Source organism: Meles meles, chromosome 9 (assembly GCF_922984935.1).
Source record: "Meles meles chromosome 9, mMelMel3.1 paternal haplotype, whole genome shotgun sequence".
In the NCBI taxonomy this organism is placed as follows: domain Eukaryota; kingdom Metazoa; phylum Chordata; class Mammalia; order Carnivora; family Mustelidae; genus Meles; species Meles meles.
In genome coordinates, this window is record NC_060074.1 from 9138137 (window position 1) to 9153678 (window position 15542).

General features: G+C 32.7%; 1 protein-coding gene across 3 annotated transcripts in view; it reads right to left on the reverse strand.

The window, feature by feature from the left end:
* Nucleotides 1–6974: 6974 nt before the first annotated feature.
* PGAP1 (post-GPI attachment to proteins inositol deacylase 1) overlaps nucleotides 6975–15542 on the reverse strand; it is a 75056-nt gene continuing 66488 nt past the window's right edge. For all 3 annotated transcript variants that reach the window (XM_046019589.1, XM_046019590.1, XM_046019591.1), the window contains 7 exons: nucleotides 14691–14781; nucleotides 13649–13846; nucleotides 12303–12438; nucleotides 10835–10885; nucleotides 9763–9950; nucleotides 8463–8567; nucleotides 6975–7311 (listed from right to left, as the gene is read on the reverse strand). In XM_046019589.1, the coding sequence (XP_045875545.1) occupies nucleotides 7173–7311; nucleotides 8463–8567; nucleotides 9763–9950; nucleotides 10835–10885; nucleotides 12303–12438; nucleotides 13649–13846; nucleotides 14691–14781 (908 nt within the window). In that variant the 3' untranslated portion in view covers nucleotides 6975–7172. The remainder of the gene's footprint in view (nucleotides 7312–8462; nucleotides 8568–9762; nucleotides 9951–10834; nucleotides 10886–12302; nucleotides 12439–13648; nucleotides 13847–14690; nucleotides 14782–15542) is intronic.

Here is a 15542-nt window from a genome sequence, read left to right on the forward strand (position 1 = left end):
TTTTTTAAATAAGCACAGTAAAAATACAAGGCTTTACATTTAAAAAAGTAACAACTGAAACCAGTTCTTTGATATCTTAAAAATTATTAGGAAGAAAAAAGAGAAAAAGGGGAAAATAATGTTTAAAAATACACTACATGAATCTGAGTTTAATTACCAAAAAATTATTATTGGGAGAACTAACTTTGATATTCAAATTTGAGTGTCAATAATCTGAGGAAAAATTTAGGGAAGAATTCAGGTCTTTGATAGATTATTAAAAAGACAAAAAATGGTATTTGAAGATTTTTCCATCTGTAAATAAGTGCAAAACAGAAGTGCCACCTTTTCCTAAAATAAATGGATTTTCAGAAACTTTAGCCAAACTTACTTTTCTACATCTATGAAGTGTAAGTCAATTTTAACTCAAAATGAGAATTCTGGAAATTAAGGGGATCCTCTGGAGCAGAAAAAAAGAAATACTGGTCAACTTTAAGTTTTACTTTACCAACTTCAAAGAAAAACATTGGGGACCAATTTGAGAAGACCACCCATAATAAAATATACAGTTATAAAAATTGCAGGGCATTCCTTCATTTTAAGGCACAGTCTATTTTATCCTAAAAAACTATAAGTTCGAGGTCACAGTGATAATATTTTATGCATTCAATTTTGGTCTGGTTTCTCATGGATATGTTGCTACATTTAGTTAGTCATTAAGTTTAAGAAACTGTAATATAATCACTTCAAAATAATATATTTAAAGTCATTTTTATATTTTTGAAAATATAAGTACACAATACAATTTTTAAAATCACGTACACTAAAAATTGGGAGATTTTCCCCCCGGTAGAGGAAGAAGAGGTTATTTCTACCAACATCCAAAGAATACATATTTCATTATGTAGATAGCATGGTTATAATAAAATACAGGTACCTCCTACGTAGGATAAAATTACCTAACCCAAAGGAAAAACGCATTCCAAAAAACAATGTTAACTGAATTTTTAGGTCTTGTACATCATCTTTTTACTGATACCCAGTCACTACCAACTAACTGGATAAACTGTCACTAAACCATGGTAAAACATTTTAATATTTCATTTTCTCTTGCCTCTTTACTTCTAAGACCACTTTTGCAAATTGCATCAACTTTACTGGACAGAGAAACAATAAGTGACATTAACTGATGGGGAAAACTACATAATACGAGGGACTGAAATTCCCTTTGAGAATTTCTATAGGAGAGAAATTAAAGAACTTCAATCAGATAAACATATTTGCGAATGTCTATCATTTCTCTATTTCTACTTTTCTCTCATGAGTAGATCACTCTTCCATGTTAATTCAGCATTAACACCAGTGATTGTTTGTATTTTCTGTTAAAACATGCATTTTAAGATGTTTATTTCATTTAGGATCTAGTCAGATAAATTTAGATAAATTATGTTAGGATTTAGATAGATTTTAGATAAATCATGTTAGGATCTAGTAGATAAATTTCCCCATGGAAACATGTGCTTTATAAAGGGACTAAACAAATACATAGAAAACAAAAGAAATTCCACAGTAAAATCTGTATTACATAAATGAGAGACACCTGTACTAAAAAATAATCTGCACAACAAAATTCTAAGTTTTACACGACAGCATGAATCTGTGGTGAATAGAAGATTACTTCAACTAACTAACAAAAGATCATTATTGGGTAAATTAACTTTTAAACCCAATAAAATCAAGAACATTATTCCACAATTCAGATAAAATAGAATATACTATGGTATGTTATATATATTCAAGGAAAATTTTGGGTATGGAATATAAGTTTTGATGATTTACATATTTAATATTAAGTCCCAGATGAAAAATACTGAAAATATTTTTCCTATAATCCCAATATGTTAAGAAAAATTCATTGGCACAAATATCTGGAGGTATCTTACAGTTTCAATTAGCTTTGGTGGCAGTGTGTTTTGCTAACCATACGAATACAGTTATATTTTTCAATGCAGAGTTTTATGCTAAAAAAGCTCAAATGTGGTTTTTTTCCTGCAAAAGGGATGTAAAAAGTCCAATATGAAACAAAACAAGTGCAACGTGAAATATAAAAGATGCCTATAATTTTGGCTTATGAACAGTTAACGGTTCTATGCCTTGTCTATAAATCTTTTACTAGTAACACTACTAGAATACAAATACTAAAAACAAAAATAACATTAAAAATAGTATATGAACTTCACAAAACTGGCTACTTTTTAGCCTTCCTAAATTAAGATTAAAATTCAAATATGCAAACAAATTTACACTAACCAAAATACTTTAACAAATACAGTTTTTTACAAGTATTCAAATTTACAATGTACAGAGTTAGTACACAATAATTTTTACTCACATATATCAAGTCCTATACAAAGTCACCGGAAATTGACTGGTTACTTGGCATCTCAAACCATAGTCATTTTTGGCAGCATAACATGCGAAACACTATTAGAAAGTCCTGTACTTGATTTAAAATTTTCAACCATAGACAATATAATCAGGATGTAGCTTAGAATATCATTTAACTTGTGAAAGACGTGTATTATTGATTTAGGTGTACTGTTGCATTTACACTATTAATGAAATAAATCAGTCTATTCTCACTATTTCCAAACTTTCTTCTGTTCTTAAAACTGCTAATAAACAAAGTCAGTCTTCTATATTCATAATATAATTCAACACAAAAATGTGCATTTTTAAACATTTACAGTACACTTATGCAGATTTGGATTACTGATTTGACTTTTCTTTCCTATCATCCTTATTAGAAGTAAAGTACACAAGTAGCCTCACAGACTCCCTATTTCTTCAGGCTATTGAAACTTACTGTGAAAGAATGCATGTGTATTATGTATACAGAAAAGTTCATTGCAGCCTTTGAAATGCTGTTCTTTGTTCAAAAAGAGTGAGATAAAATTTCAGCTCCTAATCATCTATTTTGTAAAAGTATCTTCTACATTTACCTTATGTGGCAAGGAAGTTTTCTTTTTTTTTTTTTTTTTAAAGGTTTTAAGTAATCTTCACACCCAAAGTGGGGCTTGAATTCACAACTCCCAGATCAAGAGTCACATGCTCCATGGACTGAGCCAGCCAGGCGCCCCGTGTAATAGAAAAATATGTTTAATACTTCGTGGGAGTGCGTCACACCCTCCAAATTGACTCCCCCCTGAACAACCTCACAAGGTATCTAGTTTCCTATGATATGTAACACGAGAGAACAAAAAGTGATGACAAAGACATAATCAACAGATGCCTAGTCATAGGGAGTCATAACATTAAAAAAATTTTCCCAACTGATTTTAATAATAGGTTACTAAATTTGCAAGTGCAGCACTGTAAAGTTTTACACTAAATTTCCCAATAAAGCAAGACATTATACTAATTTAGACCTAATGCCTAATATGAAAATACAGGTCAGCTAAACTATCTGAGGAGTCAGGAATCAACAGTCCTAGTTTATTCCATAATCTCTGTTTCTCCCATTTTCCCTCCTTTTAGTTCCCCTGGCCACCATGTGTAAGAGTTGCTAATGAGCAGCGAGGTAAAATAAATCTACTATGCCATGAATGACAAGTCTGAAGCATTAGGAAAAGTGTAGAACTAGATAACGAACAAATCAGATAATCTGCTTCATTTAAGTATGTGTGTATGGTGGAGATGTGTACCATCTACCCGAGTGATAGGATAATCAACAACAAACATTTACTAGGCCTAATATAGTTCTTTATTTTTCTTTACTGTATAATCATGTAGACACCATAGTGTAGCTCAGTCAAGAAAAGGTATTCCATTGGATACATGTGAATTTATCTGACCAAAATATGAAAAAAAACTAAAGATTAATTAACACATGATCAATATATACTGAAGAAACTCAAAATCAATGTGAACCCGGCAAGAATGGCTTTTTGGGAACACTGTTTTAAGTATTTTCATGCTAGTGACAACCAAGAAAAGAGTTAGCAGAATCTATTTAATTTCTGGCGTGAAAAAGATCCAGAAAAAGGCGGTCAATGTTTGCTACCATATTATCAGTTCCAAATTATACTAGTAACTCCAACTGAGGCTTTAGAAACATTAAAATCACTCAGTATTTTTCCTCTTGGATCTAATTATCAACAATAGTGTACAAGAGTAATTTTTATAAGACAAAACTCACTCAAAACCCAAATTCTAAATTAAAATGTTATAGCACTCGAGCTCAGAAGTTTGTTGAACTCAATAACCAGTTACTGACAGTAAATAATTTAATTTTTAGTAACATTTCTAATAAAGCTGTACTGTTTTGCCAGCTAATAATACAGGTTGCAAGCATGGTAGAAACAATGTATAATTTAAAGACAGAAAGACTATTTTTTTCTCCAAGTGACAGAAACATCAATTTCCCTGATCTTCAGACAGAGACTACCTTCTTATATCTGGTAGTTATTTGGGCTTCAAGAGCATCAGGATTTGATAAACACCCTGTCAAAATGTGTATGTGTGAGTGTGTGTCTGTGTGTCTGTGTGCATATATATATATGATGGCTAAAGACCCAACCTACTGTTGTTTATTAAATGTTTCATCTGAATCTTTTTTATAGCCCTAAAATGAAATATTCTGTTGGAACAAATAAGACTTTAGGACTTGATAACTACACTCGTATCAAAATTGTTTAGTGAGAATTAGTGCGCCTAGTCTACTGCTTTAAAAAGCTAATCTCCTCACAAATTAGAAATTTAAGCTTGTTACATTTTATTCATGAGCAGTACTGACTGAACAAGGAGATTTTAAATCATATAAACACAACGACTGTTTTTGCCATGTGTAATGCCATGGATGGAACTGGAGGGTATTATGCTAAAAGAAAAAAGTCAATCAGAGAAAGACAATTATCATATGATCTCTCTGATATGAGGAATTTGAGAAACAAGACAGGATCATAGGGGAAGAGAGGGAAAAATTAAACAAGATGAAACCAGAGAGGGAGACAAACCGTAAGAGACTCTTAATCTCAGGAAACAAACAGGGTTGCTGGGGGGCGGGGGGTTGGGAGGGATGGGGTGGCTGGGTGATGGGCAGTGAGGAGAGTATGTGCTATGGTGAACACTGTGAATCATGTAAGAGTGATGAATCACAGACCCGTACCCCTGAAACAAATAATACATTATATGTTAATTTTAAAAAACCACAATGACTGCGGTTGCCAATAGAAAATAGAAATTAATGAATTTTCTAAAGTTCTTTCTGAATATAAACACAAGTTCAGAAAGAGTTAAACAACACATTTAACCTGTAATTTAAAAATATAATGATATCAGTGAAAATAACAAAGATACAATGTATCTAAAACTTAGTTATGAATATATGAATAGGTAAAAGTAAGCAGATACGTCATTTAAATACACACGTGGTATGCCATGGGACAAGTGTATAATAAACTCTCTTTCCTTTCATACACCAAACAAATAAGCACTTTGTATTTTATCCTTGTGCTTCCTCACTCAAACAAACAAGAGCCTGAAATGTCAGCCATGCCCACTCTGAGGTTATCACTTCCTTTTAATGATCTCCATAAGTGTAAATATAAATACTGAACAACAGGCATGAGGTTGAGAGAGACAACCATGGAATTCAACTGATAACCCTCACAGATAACACGGAGATCCTTTTCAACTTGCCACAAGAGCAAGGACCTGAGGAGTAACTGGGAAGTAAAGTGAGGTAACCCTCTACAGGCAGTGAAGTGGGGGTAGCCCTCCACAAGCAGTAACAGCTGACAGGTTGTAATGGAATCCAGATGCAATTGCTGAAAAACTGAATCTGGTACCCTAGCACATTCCTGGGTACTAACAAGGACAAAAGTTCACAAGTATTACTGGGATTTACGGGCTTTACTTCCATGGTTTTGGGTACGTAGAGCATATACATTTAAAGGATGAGCCAAGTATACCTCAGCCTGAGTTCATTCTATCTTAAGGCAGATACCTAGCTCTATTACCTACTCTTCTGCAGCTAAAAGTGAGCCGAAGTCTGAAATGAAATAGAAATATTACTCTCTTTTCTGTCAAACCAAGGTAATCACCTTGGCAACTTAAGATGCCATTGTTAAAACTAGTGGCTAAAACCTCCCACTTATTTAGGTATACTGTTTATACTTATGCTATTAATGGGTAACAGTTGGTTATTCCATTCCACATTTTACAAATGTGGTCCACCACTTGATCATGCTGACTTTTTTTTCCTACAGACGACAGAAATTGTGCCAACCTAGAGTTTTTTCTGACCACTGGAATTTAGTTATTTTAAAAATACATCACGATCTGAGGCACTTTTGGCAACCATGCGGTCAATGAATTAAATAAAATGGTATATTCTGAACAACTGTACTGCTCCAACACCATTAAGTAAATATCTGGGACAATTTTCTTTAAATTTAACAAAAGATTTCTTTAATGGTCTCCTGATATTCACCCAGAATACAAAATGACATCTGTATTTGAAGAGTAGTGAGAAAATTTCATTGTTTTGAGTTTAAATTATGTTCACCAATCTTGCATTGGTTACCAAGAAAACATGTCTCCTTAAAATTAAAAGTTGTATTTTCACAGATGTAAGAAAACAAAAGATCTGCCTTGTTCACTGTGGCTGCCAAAAACTGACCAAAGACTCTCTGAGGTTATTTCATTTTTGAGAAACCAAGGAGTTGTGAATTTCATTGATCTTTTCCTTTTTCATCTTTTAAGACTGATTTCTCAATATGCATGCTGTAGCAAATACAAAGTAACCAACTTTTCAGAAAAAGTTTGATGAAATGAGGAGAATGCTTGAGTTGAGGTTACAAGCAATGCTACATTTACTGAGTATTTAGAAGATCCCCAGTATGGCCAATCAAGCAGAATAGCTGATATGCAGAAATCCCCAAAAACAGTGGCCACCAGACCCTTTTACTCATTTTTTAAAAAATGACTAGTACGTGGATGCCATACCACAAAACAAAACCATGCTTCAACTTTTCTCAAGCATTATAAAACTAATTTCCTATTTTCAATATTGTAAAAATAGACTGGTCTTCTCCAAAGGATCTTGCTGTCCACACTGATGAATCTGTGCACTACCTCTTCTTACTGTCCCTAAAGGTATAAATTATTTTTATCATTCCTTAAATTCAGTCTTATATAAAGTTGCATAATGCATGGAGTAAAAGAGGAATGAAAACGAAGCATGGAACCCTGTATAAATGTGCTGACCCAAAAGCAATTATACCAACAGCCAGAGGAAGTGGAAACTGTGAAGTAGTCTTCAACAATTTACTGTAAAGAAACAGAAAAATATACATTATGTAAACTACATTGTAGGCAAAACCAGAATATGTTGATTTTTTACAGTTTTGAGAAGGTATTCTAAGTAATGTTAGAAGTAATGTTTCATATAATGAATTTAACGGTCCACAATGTTTAAAAAGATCAATACAAGCCACATTTTAGATAGAGAACAATATTTCTATAAGTAAATAATCAGCTTTGTTTAGTCTTTTAAATTTTGACAACAGAAAAATGTTAGTTGGACTTTTATTCAGCAATTCTACCTCTAAAGATTAATCCTTTTAAAAATAATCAGTATTTACTAGGACATAGCTACAGAACTATTTTAACCTTACTTGTAATAGCAAAAAAAACAAACAAAACAAAACAAAACAAATCTTAACCAAATAAAAAAGGAACCCTTAATTCCTAACACGAATAATATTAAAACAAGACACTAAACCTTTCTAAAAGAAAAATGCTATCAGAAAAGACTATTACCTTTTTACTCAAAAATTAGAGAAACTGAGGATAAGAGGGGTTAAAAAATCTAAGGACATAGAGATATTAAATGGCAGAGCCAAGATTTAAACCCCAGGTTTGCTTCATTTTAGAAAATCTGCAAACATCTGCCAAAATCAACTGAAAACAGGTTCCTAGAGCAAACAACCAAACCAGTCAACGAAAAGTCAAATATTAAAGAGAACTTTAAACATACATGTAAGTGAACTAACAGTATAATGAACTTCATGTACCCATGACCCTACTTCAAAAAGTATCAAGTCATGGCCAATCTTACTTCATCTATAATCCTATTCACTTCACTCCTGTACTTTCTGGAGACAAATTTTATTAATCATCATATCTTGAAAGAGCTAAATTAAAATAAAAAAGTATTCTATCCCAACAAGTAAAACCCACAATTAAGAAAACAAATAAAATATACTTCCATATAAATTATACCTGCACACAAACCATAATTACTATATGATTACAGCTTTAGCTTTAGGAATATATCTCAAAATATTTAGACATAATATTTAGTCAAATATTTGGACACAGTCAAAATATTGAGATATAAAGAACACATTTCAGACATAAAAGAAGAGCGATTAAGACTAGGAAAAAATGTGAGAAAAACAAAGATTAAACTATTATACCTGGATCTTATTGAAACAGTGTGAGTATTTCCAAGAACTGCCATAGTTGGAATAAGGATAAATGCCAAAGGTTTACATGGATCAGGATTAAGTTTAAAGTAATACCTATACCAAAGAGAAAAAACCCTCATAAATCAACAAAGCACACCTAATCATTTTAAATATCAGAATCAAATTAATTTCGAAACATTGCATAGATAGGAGAGCTCTAAATAGCTCATGAAATCTTTGGCAAATAACATTGCTACAGATCATCTTTATACCTGAAGTTTTATATGGAGAACTATGTTCAGAAACTACTAAAGGAAATGAAAATATCCAATATGGAAGCACTTCCTTTTAATCACAGGTATATGCCTGAAACCTCATGTAGAAATGTTTTTATAAAACAAATTATTTAAAATACATTAAGTCTGCTCTAGTAAAAACAAAACAAAACAAAAAAACAATGAAAAAAAATGAAGGCTTACATAAAGCAACTGTCCCTAGTTTTAAAAATCCACAAATTCTCATCTCTAGCCTTTATGGATAGTGAGGCATCTATAGATTTTCAGAATCATAAATTCATGCTCCTCAAGTAATTTCTCCCCTAACTTGTGAAAAATCTGATCTTGACTAAAATGAGGGACAAAGGAAGGATATTAACATCTCGTAGTCTGTTGATCTAATTTATCAAACTTACTTGGCTTTTGAAAAAAATATTTCCAGTATTTAGATAATTTGAAATGTTTATATTATTTCTGAAAAGCGTATTGAGTAGGGGATCAGTTATCACTTGGATGAGGAAGCCTTTTTAAAAAATATTTACCAGTAACTAAATATTCTAGAAATAATCTTAGAGGGCATTTTCACACTCTGATTTAACCTAGAACAATTATCACGTGATAAGGCAAAAATGGTTTTCAGTAGTAAAATAGCTGGTCATTTATTTTAGTTCAATGTTTGATACTCAAATAGAAAACTACGCCTTTTTTTTCATTATTTCTAATCTTTTTAAATGTAAGCATTTTCTTCCTTCCAAATTTAAGAAAACATAAAATTGATCATAAATTGAAAAATCCCTAAGCACTAAGCATTATGAGTACTTTAAGTGAACAAAACAAAAAGCACATTTTCACATAATATCTAGACTCACAGAAGATTAAAGGTAAAATAAATAAAATACATTTCCCTCTTTTAGTCAGATTTTGAGGAAGTTTATATTCTCACAGTAAGGGAAAAATGTGAATATATTCAAAATAAATTTCAGGAGAATTATTGTTTGAAGCACACAAATTAGAATTATATAAATAAAACACACCTGAGATTCTTTAACCAGTAAATTAAAGATGGCATGCTGAGTAATACAATCCATGTTAATAAGTTAATCACAGTACTGTGCATGCGAAGACTATCTTCGGCCTCATTGGCAGATAAACGAAGATGGTGTACTGTGGAGTCTTTATGGTGATTTGATTTTTTTTCACTTCTTCTAGAGTATTTGGGATTCTATAAAGCAATAAGTAAAATTACTAAGATATTAAAATTAAGTTTATTATTTTACTCAGAATCCTACTCAATTATTTAATAGCTAAATAACCACATCTTTCTAACCAAACTGAAATAAAATATTGAAATTACCTTGCTCGATGTAATTTAAAGCAGTTATTAGTTATAAAATTTTCATCCCTTGACTTGCTTTTCCATTGCTGAGACTATATCCTCTAAGTAATTACTTAAAATTTAAGAGATAATTTGTAACACTAAAAATGACAGAAATACTGATAAAGATCAAATTAAAATTAGACAGGGGCACCTGGGTGGCTCAGCTGGTTAAGCACTGGACTCTTTACTTGGCTCTAGTCATGATTTTAGGGTTGTGAAATCAAGCTCTGCATCGGGGGTGTTGGGACCTTGAGGCCTGAGATTCTCTCTCCCTCTCCCTCTGCTCCTCCCTGTTACCACTCCCTGCCCCTCCCCCCACATGCGCACTCTCCTTAACAACAACAACAAAATTAAAATTAGACAATCTAAATAGGTTCAATTTTGGGGCGCCTGGGTGGCTCAGTGGTTTGGGCCGCTGCCTTCGGCTCGGGTCATGATCTCGGGGTCCTGGGATCAAGTCCCACATCGGGCTCTCTGCTCGGCGGGGAGCCTGCTTCCCTCTCACTCTCTCTGCCTGCCTCTCCGCCTACTTGTGATCTCTCTCTGTCAAATAAATAAATAAAATCTTAAAAAAAAAAAAAAAAAAATTTTAAATAGGTTCAATTTTTTTAAAGTTACTTAAATTCATGACCTTTTTTAGACACTGTAAAATCCTAACTTAAAGAAAACTTTATTTCCCCATGTTCTTTTATATTAAAGTGATGTAGAGTTTTGAAAATAAAACTTACCACAGTCTGGCTATTTTTGTACATTGTTAGGCTGGCTTGCAGATGAACAATCTAGGAAAAAAGAAAAAACTGTTAATTTCACTTTTACTTTGAAACAAAAAAACAACCATTTTTATTACAACTGAGAAACACTGTAATCTGAAATTTAAAGAAATCTAACTAAAAATAATTTAAACTTTTACAAATATTCTTTCAGGGAGCCTGGGTTGGCTCAGTGGGTTAAAGCCTCTGCCTTTAGCTCAGGTCATGATCCCAAGGTCCTGGAATGGAGCCCCGCATCGGGCTCTCTGCTCAGTGGGGAGCCTGCTTCCTCTTCTCTCTCTCTGCCTGTCTCTCTGCCTGCTCATGATCTCTGTCTGTCAAATAAATAAAATCTTAAAAAACAAACAAACAAACAAATATTTTTTCAGAAAAGGTAAATAACAACTACACAAACTTGCTATTAAGGATTAAAAAACAAAATAATAAAACAAAAAATAATAAAAAAAATATTATTATACCTTCTATATTCTGAGAACCTATGTTTAAATATGCTTTGCTCCAATAACTTAGCAACCTGTGAGTAAAATATTTGATTATCTTCAGTATAGTATAAAGAATTTAAGATGTCTTATCTATTCTCAAATTTTAAAAATCTGAACTCAATTATATATGGTGAAATGCTTATAAGAACCTCAGAAAATCTTTAGGTTTAATTTGTTAGGTGTGCTTACGGCTAAGTATTTGACAGTTTTGCTCATTGGGTCAATTATTTGAGATATCCAATTTAAAAAGCTAAAAATATATTTATAAATCAAAGTAGTAAATAAATTTTTCTGATGGACATAAATTCCTTTGGAAAACAGAATATATAATGTGCATATATTAGCGTTAAAAGCAGATGTAAATAAACCATTGTTTAAAAAAGAAAATGATTATGTGTTCTGGTATCAACTCTCTCTACCCAAGTTTAATGTGGAGAGTATGTAGTTGTATAACCTAGATTTTCCTGCTATCAGCCTTCTTGGAAGTTTTTCACTTCCTCAGTAAAATCATTAGGCTAATTATTTTTGTCTTCTGATTCTCCAGCAACATCTGTAACATTCTACGTTATGTTAGCACAATTGATAGCCTGATCCCAGTGACATAACCTTTTGTCTATTACCCTTGTTCAAAAGAAGGTATGAATAAAAACTGCTTTAGTAAAATGCTTTTTAAGAAGTTGATACTACTTGCAAGAGCAAGAAGCAATGAGAAACAGATTATATTTCTCCCCTTGTTTTTACTAACTGAACTCAGATTAATAATTTCAGCTCTGTAGTTAACCATATATTTTAAATAACTAAGATGCTTAAAAAAACCTTCTACACTTAAAACTTAAATAACAGGTTACTACAGCTATAGTTAAAATTTTTGTTAACACCTACAGGAAATTCTGTGTCTACCTGTCACAAACCCTAGTTACTCTGACTTCAGTGATGGGACATACCTTAAACACGTAATAAAGATACGTAAGCAGTATGGCAAAAGCTCCACAAGTTGTCCAACCTACTATGATCAAAACGATTGTCAAAAAGGGCAAATCTGCTGATAGTATTTTGATATCCTTAGGAAGTTCAGAGGGCCTGGAAACAAACAAGAATAAAGCTATTAAAAGAATGTTAACAGTTGTTTATACAGTCATATTTAGAATTAAAACAATACAGTACTCTGCCAGGCTCTCCTGCTTATTAATAGGCAAGTATCATAAGGTAAGCAGCAAAATATTTTTTCATAAAGGCAAGGGATGACATATATTCGTATATTCTGTACTACACTGCGACAGCTCCTCTCTGATTCAGATACACTATGGCTGATATTTGTACTAAGTTAGAAAAAATGCTGCTAAAAATAATCATTAATTATAGGCCCTGTGTCATATATATTTCCTATCCTGATAGGAGGGAAAACAGTTTTCTATTTCTTGAAGTCTCGAGATCACTCAGACTTACGATGCTATTAGTGTCAGAAGCACGTCAGAAGGGTGAAGGAAGAAGCATCACACCATAATCCCCTCTGTGACAGTAAATCACATAACATGTCCGGTGAGGAGCAGAGGCAAGAGAAATAAGGTCAGTGGTTTATAGAAAAGCCTACCAGTAGCTTCAAACTTTGTCTTTGGATCCAAAATACAACTCTAGGCAATGTTATTGGAATTTTTTTTGCATTTCATCTAATCCGATCTTAAGTATCTTGAGTGGAATTCTCTTGCTCTCAGGTTTGACTGGAAGTCAACATATAAAAGCATTGCCAAGAAATATTTCTTCCTTCAAAAGATTTACAATCATAAAAATTAAAAATAATTCTGTAATCTGTCACTTTTTAAAGTAATGTCTACTCCCAATGCTGGGCTCAAATTCATGACCCTGAGTTCAAAAGTCACATGCTCTACTGACTGAGCCAGTAAGACATCCCTCTGTCAAATGTTTTTGAGTAACTCTTGGCATTAGCTCAAACAGCACTTAACATGCAATAAATGATTATCTCTTTTTAAAATAAAAGTTTTTATTTAATTCAGTAATCTCTATACCAACGTAGGGCTCACATGACCCCTAGATCAAGACTTGCATGCTCCTCTGGCTGAGCCAGCCTGAATGATTATCTTTAACAAAGATATAACTTTGAACACTAACCCATGTTTTTCTAGTTTTTCTAGAAGAAGTTAACTTCTTTCCTTTCTAAGGTTTCTTTCCCTTAGAAATTAGAGTTTAGTTAAAGCCAACTAATTTTGAGGTTCCCTATCAAAATACACTTTTTTCCCTAAGAGCAATAAGAAAGCTTTCAGTCATTCTTTACCTTTTCAATGCTAGCCACAATGAAGAAAGGAGTCTCACAGATGTAGAAGAAAGTAGTCCACCCCAGTAGGCAGTACATGTTCCAAACAGAAAGAGAATCAAGGATACAAGGGGGAAACACATACTCTGACTAGTTAAAACGATGGCATCTAATTCTGGTAACATTAACACATCCCATAACTCCTTAAACCATTTGTATCTGTGGATAAAAGAAAACATACAATAAAAGAAAAAAATCAACAACTGACATTCAAATATTTAATACCTGAGGTATCTGGCCATTCATTAAAGTCCCCTAAGTTTCATGATACTCAATGTGTACTTATACTGAAAAACCAATTTCAATTCCTTGTAGAGAAAAAGTTATTTATCTTCCAAGTGAGTCTACTGCTCTTCAAGGATCTGAGCCCTGAGTATCAATGCTATTCCTTGAATAAATAAGTTGTCTTTTTTTTAAGTTAGAAAACTAACAGCTAATTGTAGTAACTAACGAAAAGAGATCTAATGTATACCGGTTCTAAGCAAAAACCACAAAATAAGAATAAATTAATATATGTGCTGCCGAAGCGAGCACACAAAATAAGAATAAATTAAAAATGGAATGCTAAGTGTGGTAGAGATCCAAAATACACTTTGTATGGGAAGAAAAAGTGATCTAAAGCACTGTTTCATAAATATCCTATAATGGTTTGTGTTCATGAATTTGGGATACTCAAAAATTATGGACCATATGTATCCCTTTGCAAATTTAAGAAGTTTGGTATATTTACAGATCAAGTTTCTATAACTGATACATATATATATAATTTCTATAATTACTTTTGAAATGGTTATAATATCAAAGTAAATGTTGCTATACCTATTAGGACTCTGCCTGAAAGTCCCATTTAATAAAATAAGACAATTGCCATATTTGTACGAGTATTTATATATCATTATGGGGCATAATATGCCCCTACATATATATGCCCCTATTGTATATATGAAACATGTTTCATATATATAAAATAATTAAAATCATTATCACAGATAATAAAACTTACCCCAACAGAAACTTAATCATAATTACAAAAGGATCAACTTTGTATGGCTTGGCTTCTTTATCCAACATAGTAGCATATTCTAAGCAATGACCTGATGATTAAAAAAAAATTATGTGTAGTGAAGAATTCAAAGTAACTATGAGTCATATCATACACTGACTGCATTGTAAGAGCAACATATTTCATGTCAGAGAAAGCAAGGGTCACAATTATCATAAAGACTCTCTTCACAGATTAGAAATTACTGTAACTCAATAGATCATATGTAAGAGTACACAATCACTCCTGAAACAACTTCAGGAAGCCAAAGCCGGGGTTTCACCATTTGCATTTTCACAAAGCTCCAAACGTGATTTTTTTAAAAAACAACTTCACTGAGATGTAATTCTCATACCACACAATTCATGCCAAGTACACACATTTCGTGGTTTTAAGTATATTCACAGTCATGCCCTCATCACAATCAGTCTCAGAACATTTTCATTACTCCCAAAACAAACTTGTTCTCCTTAACTGTCACCTGCAATGTCTCCCTGCTCCCAGGGAACAACTAATTTACTTTGTTTCTACAGATAGGCTTATTCTTAACATTTTCTATAAACAAAATAATACAGTGTACAGTCCTTTGTGACTGGCGCCTTTCATTTGGCGTGTTTCCAAGATTCATCCACGCGGTAGCAGGTGTCAGCACATTTAGTTCCGTGTTTATCAGCTGATGGGTACTTGGGTTGTTCCGGCTTTTTGGATATTATGAATAGTGCTTCTGTGAACATGTGTGCTCGAGTTTAGTGTGGGTATCTGTTCACATTTTTCTTGGATATATACCTAGGAGTACAGTTCCTGAGTCACAGA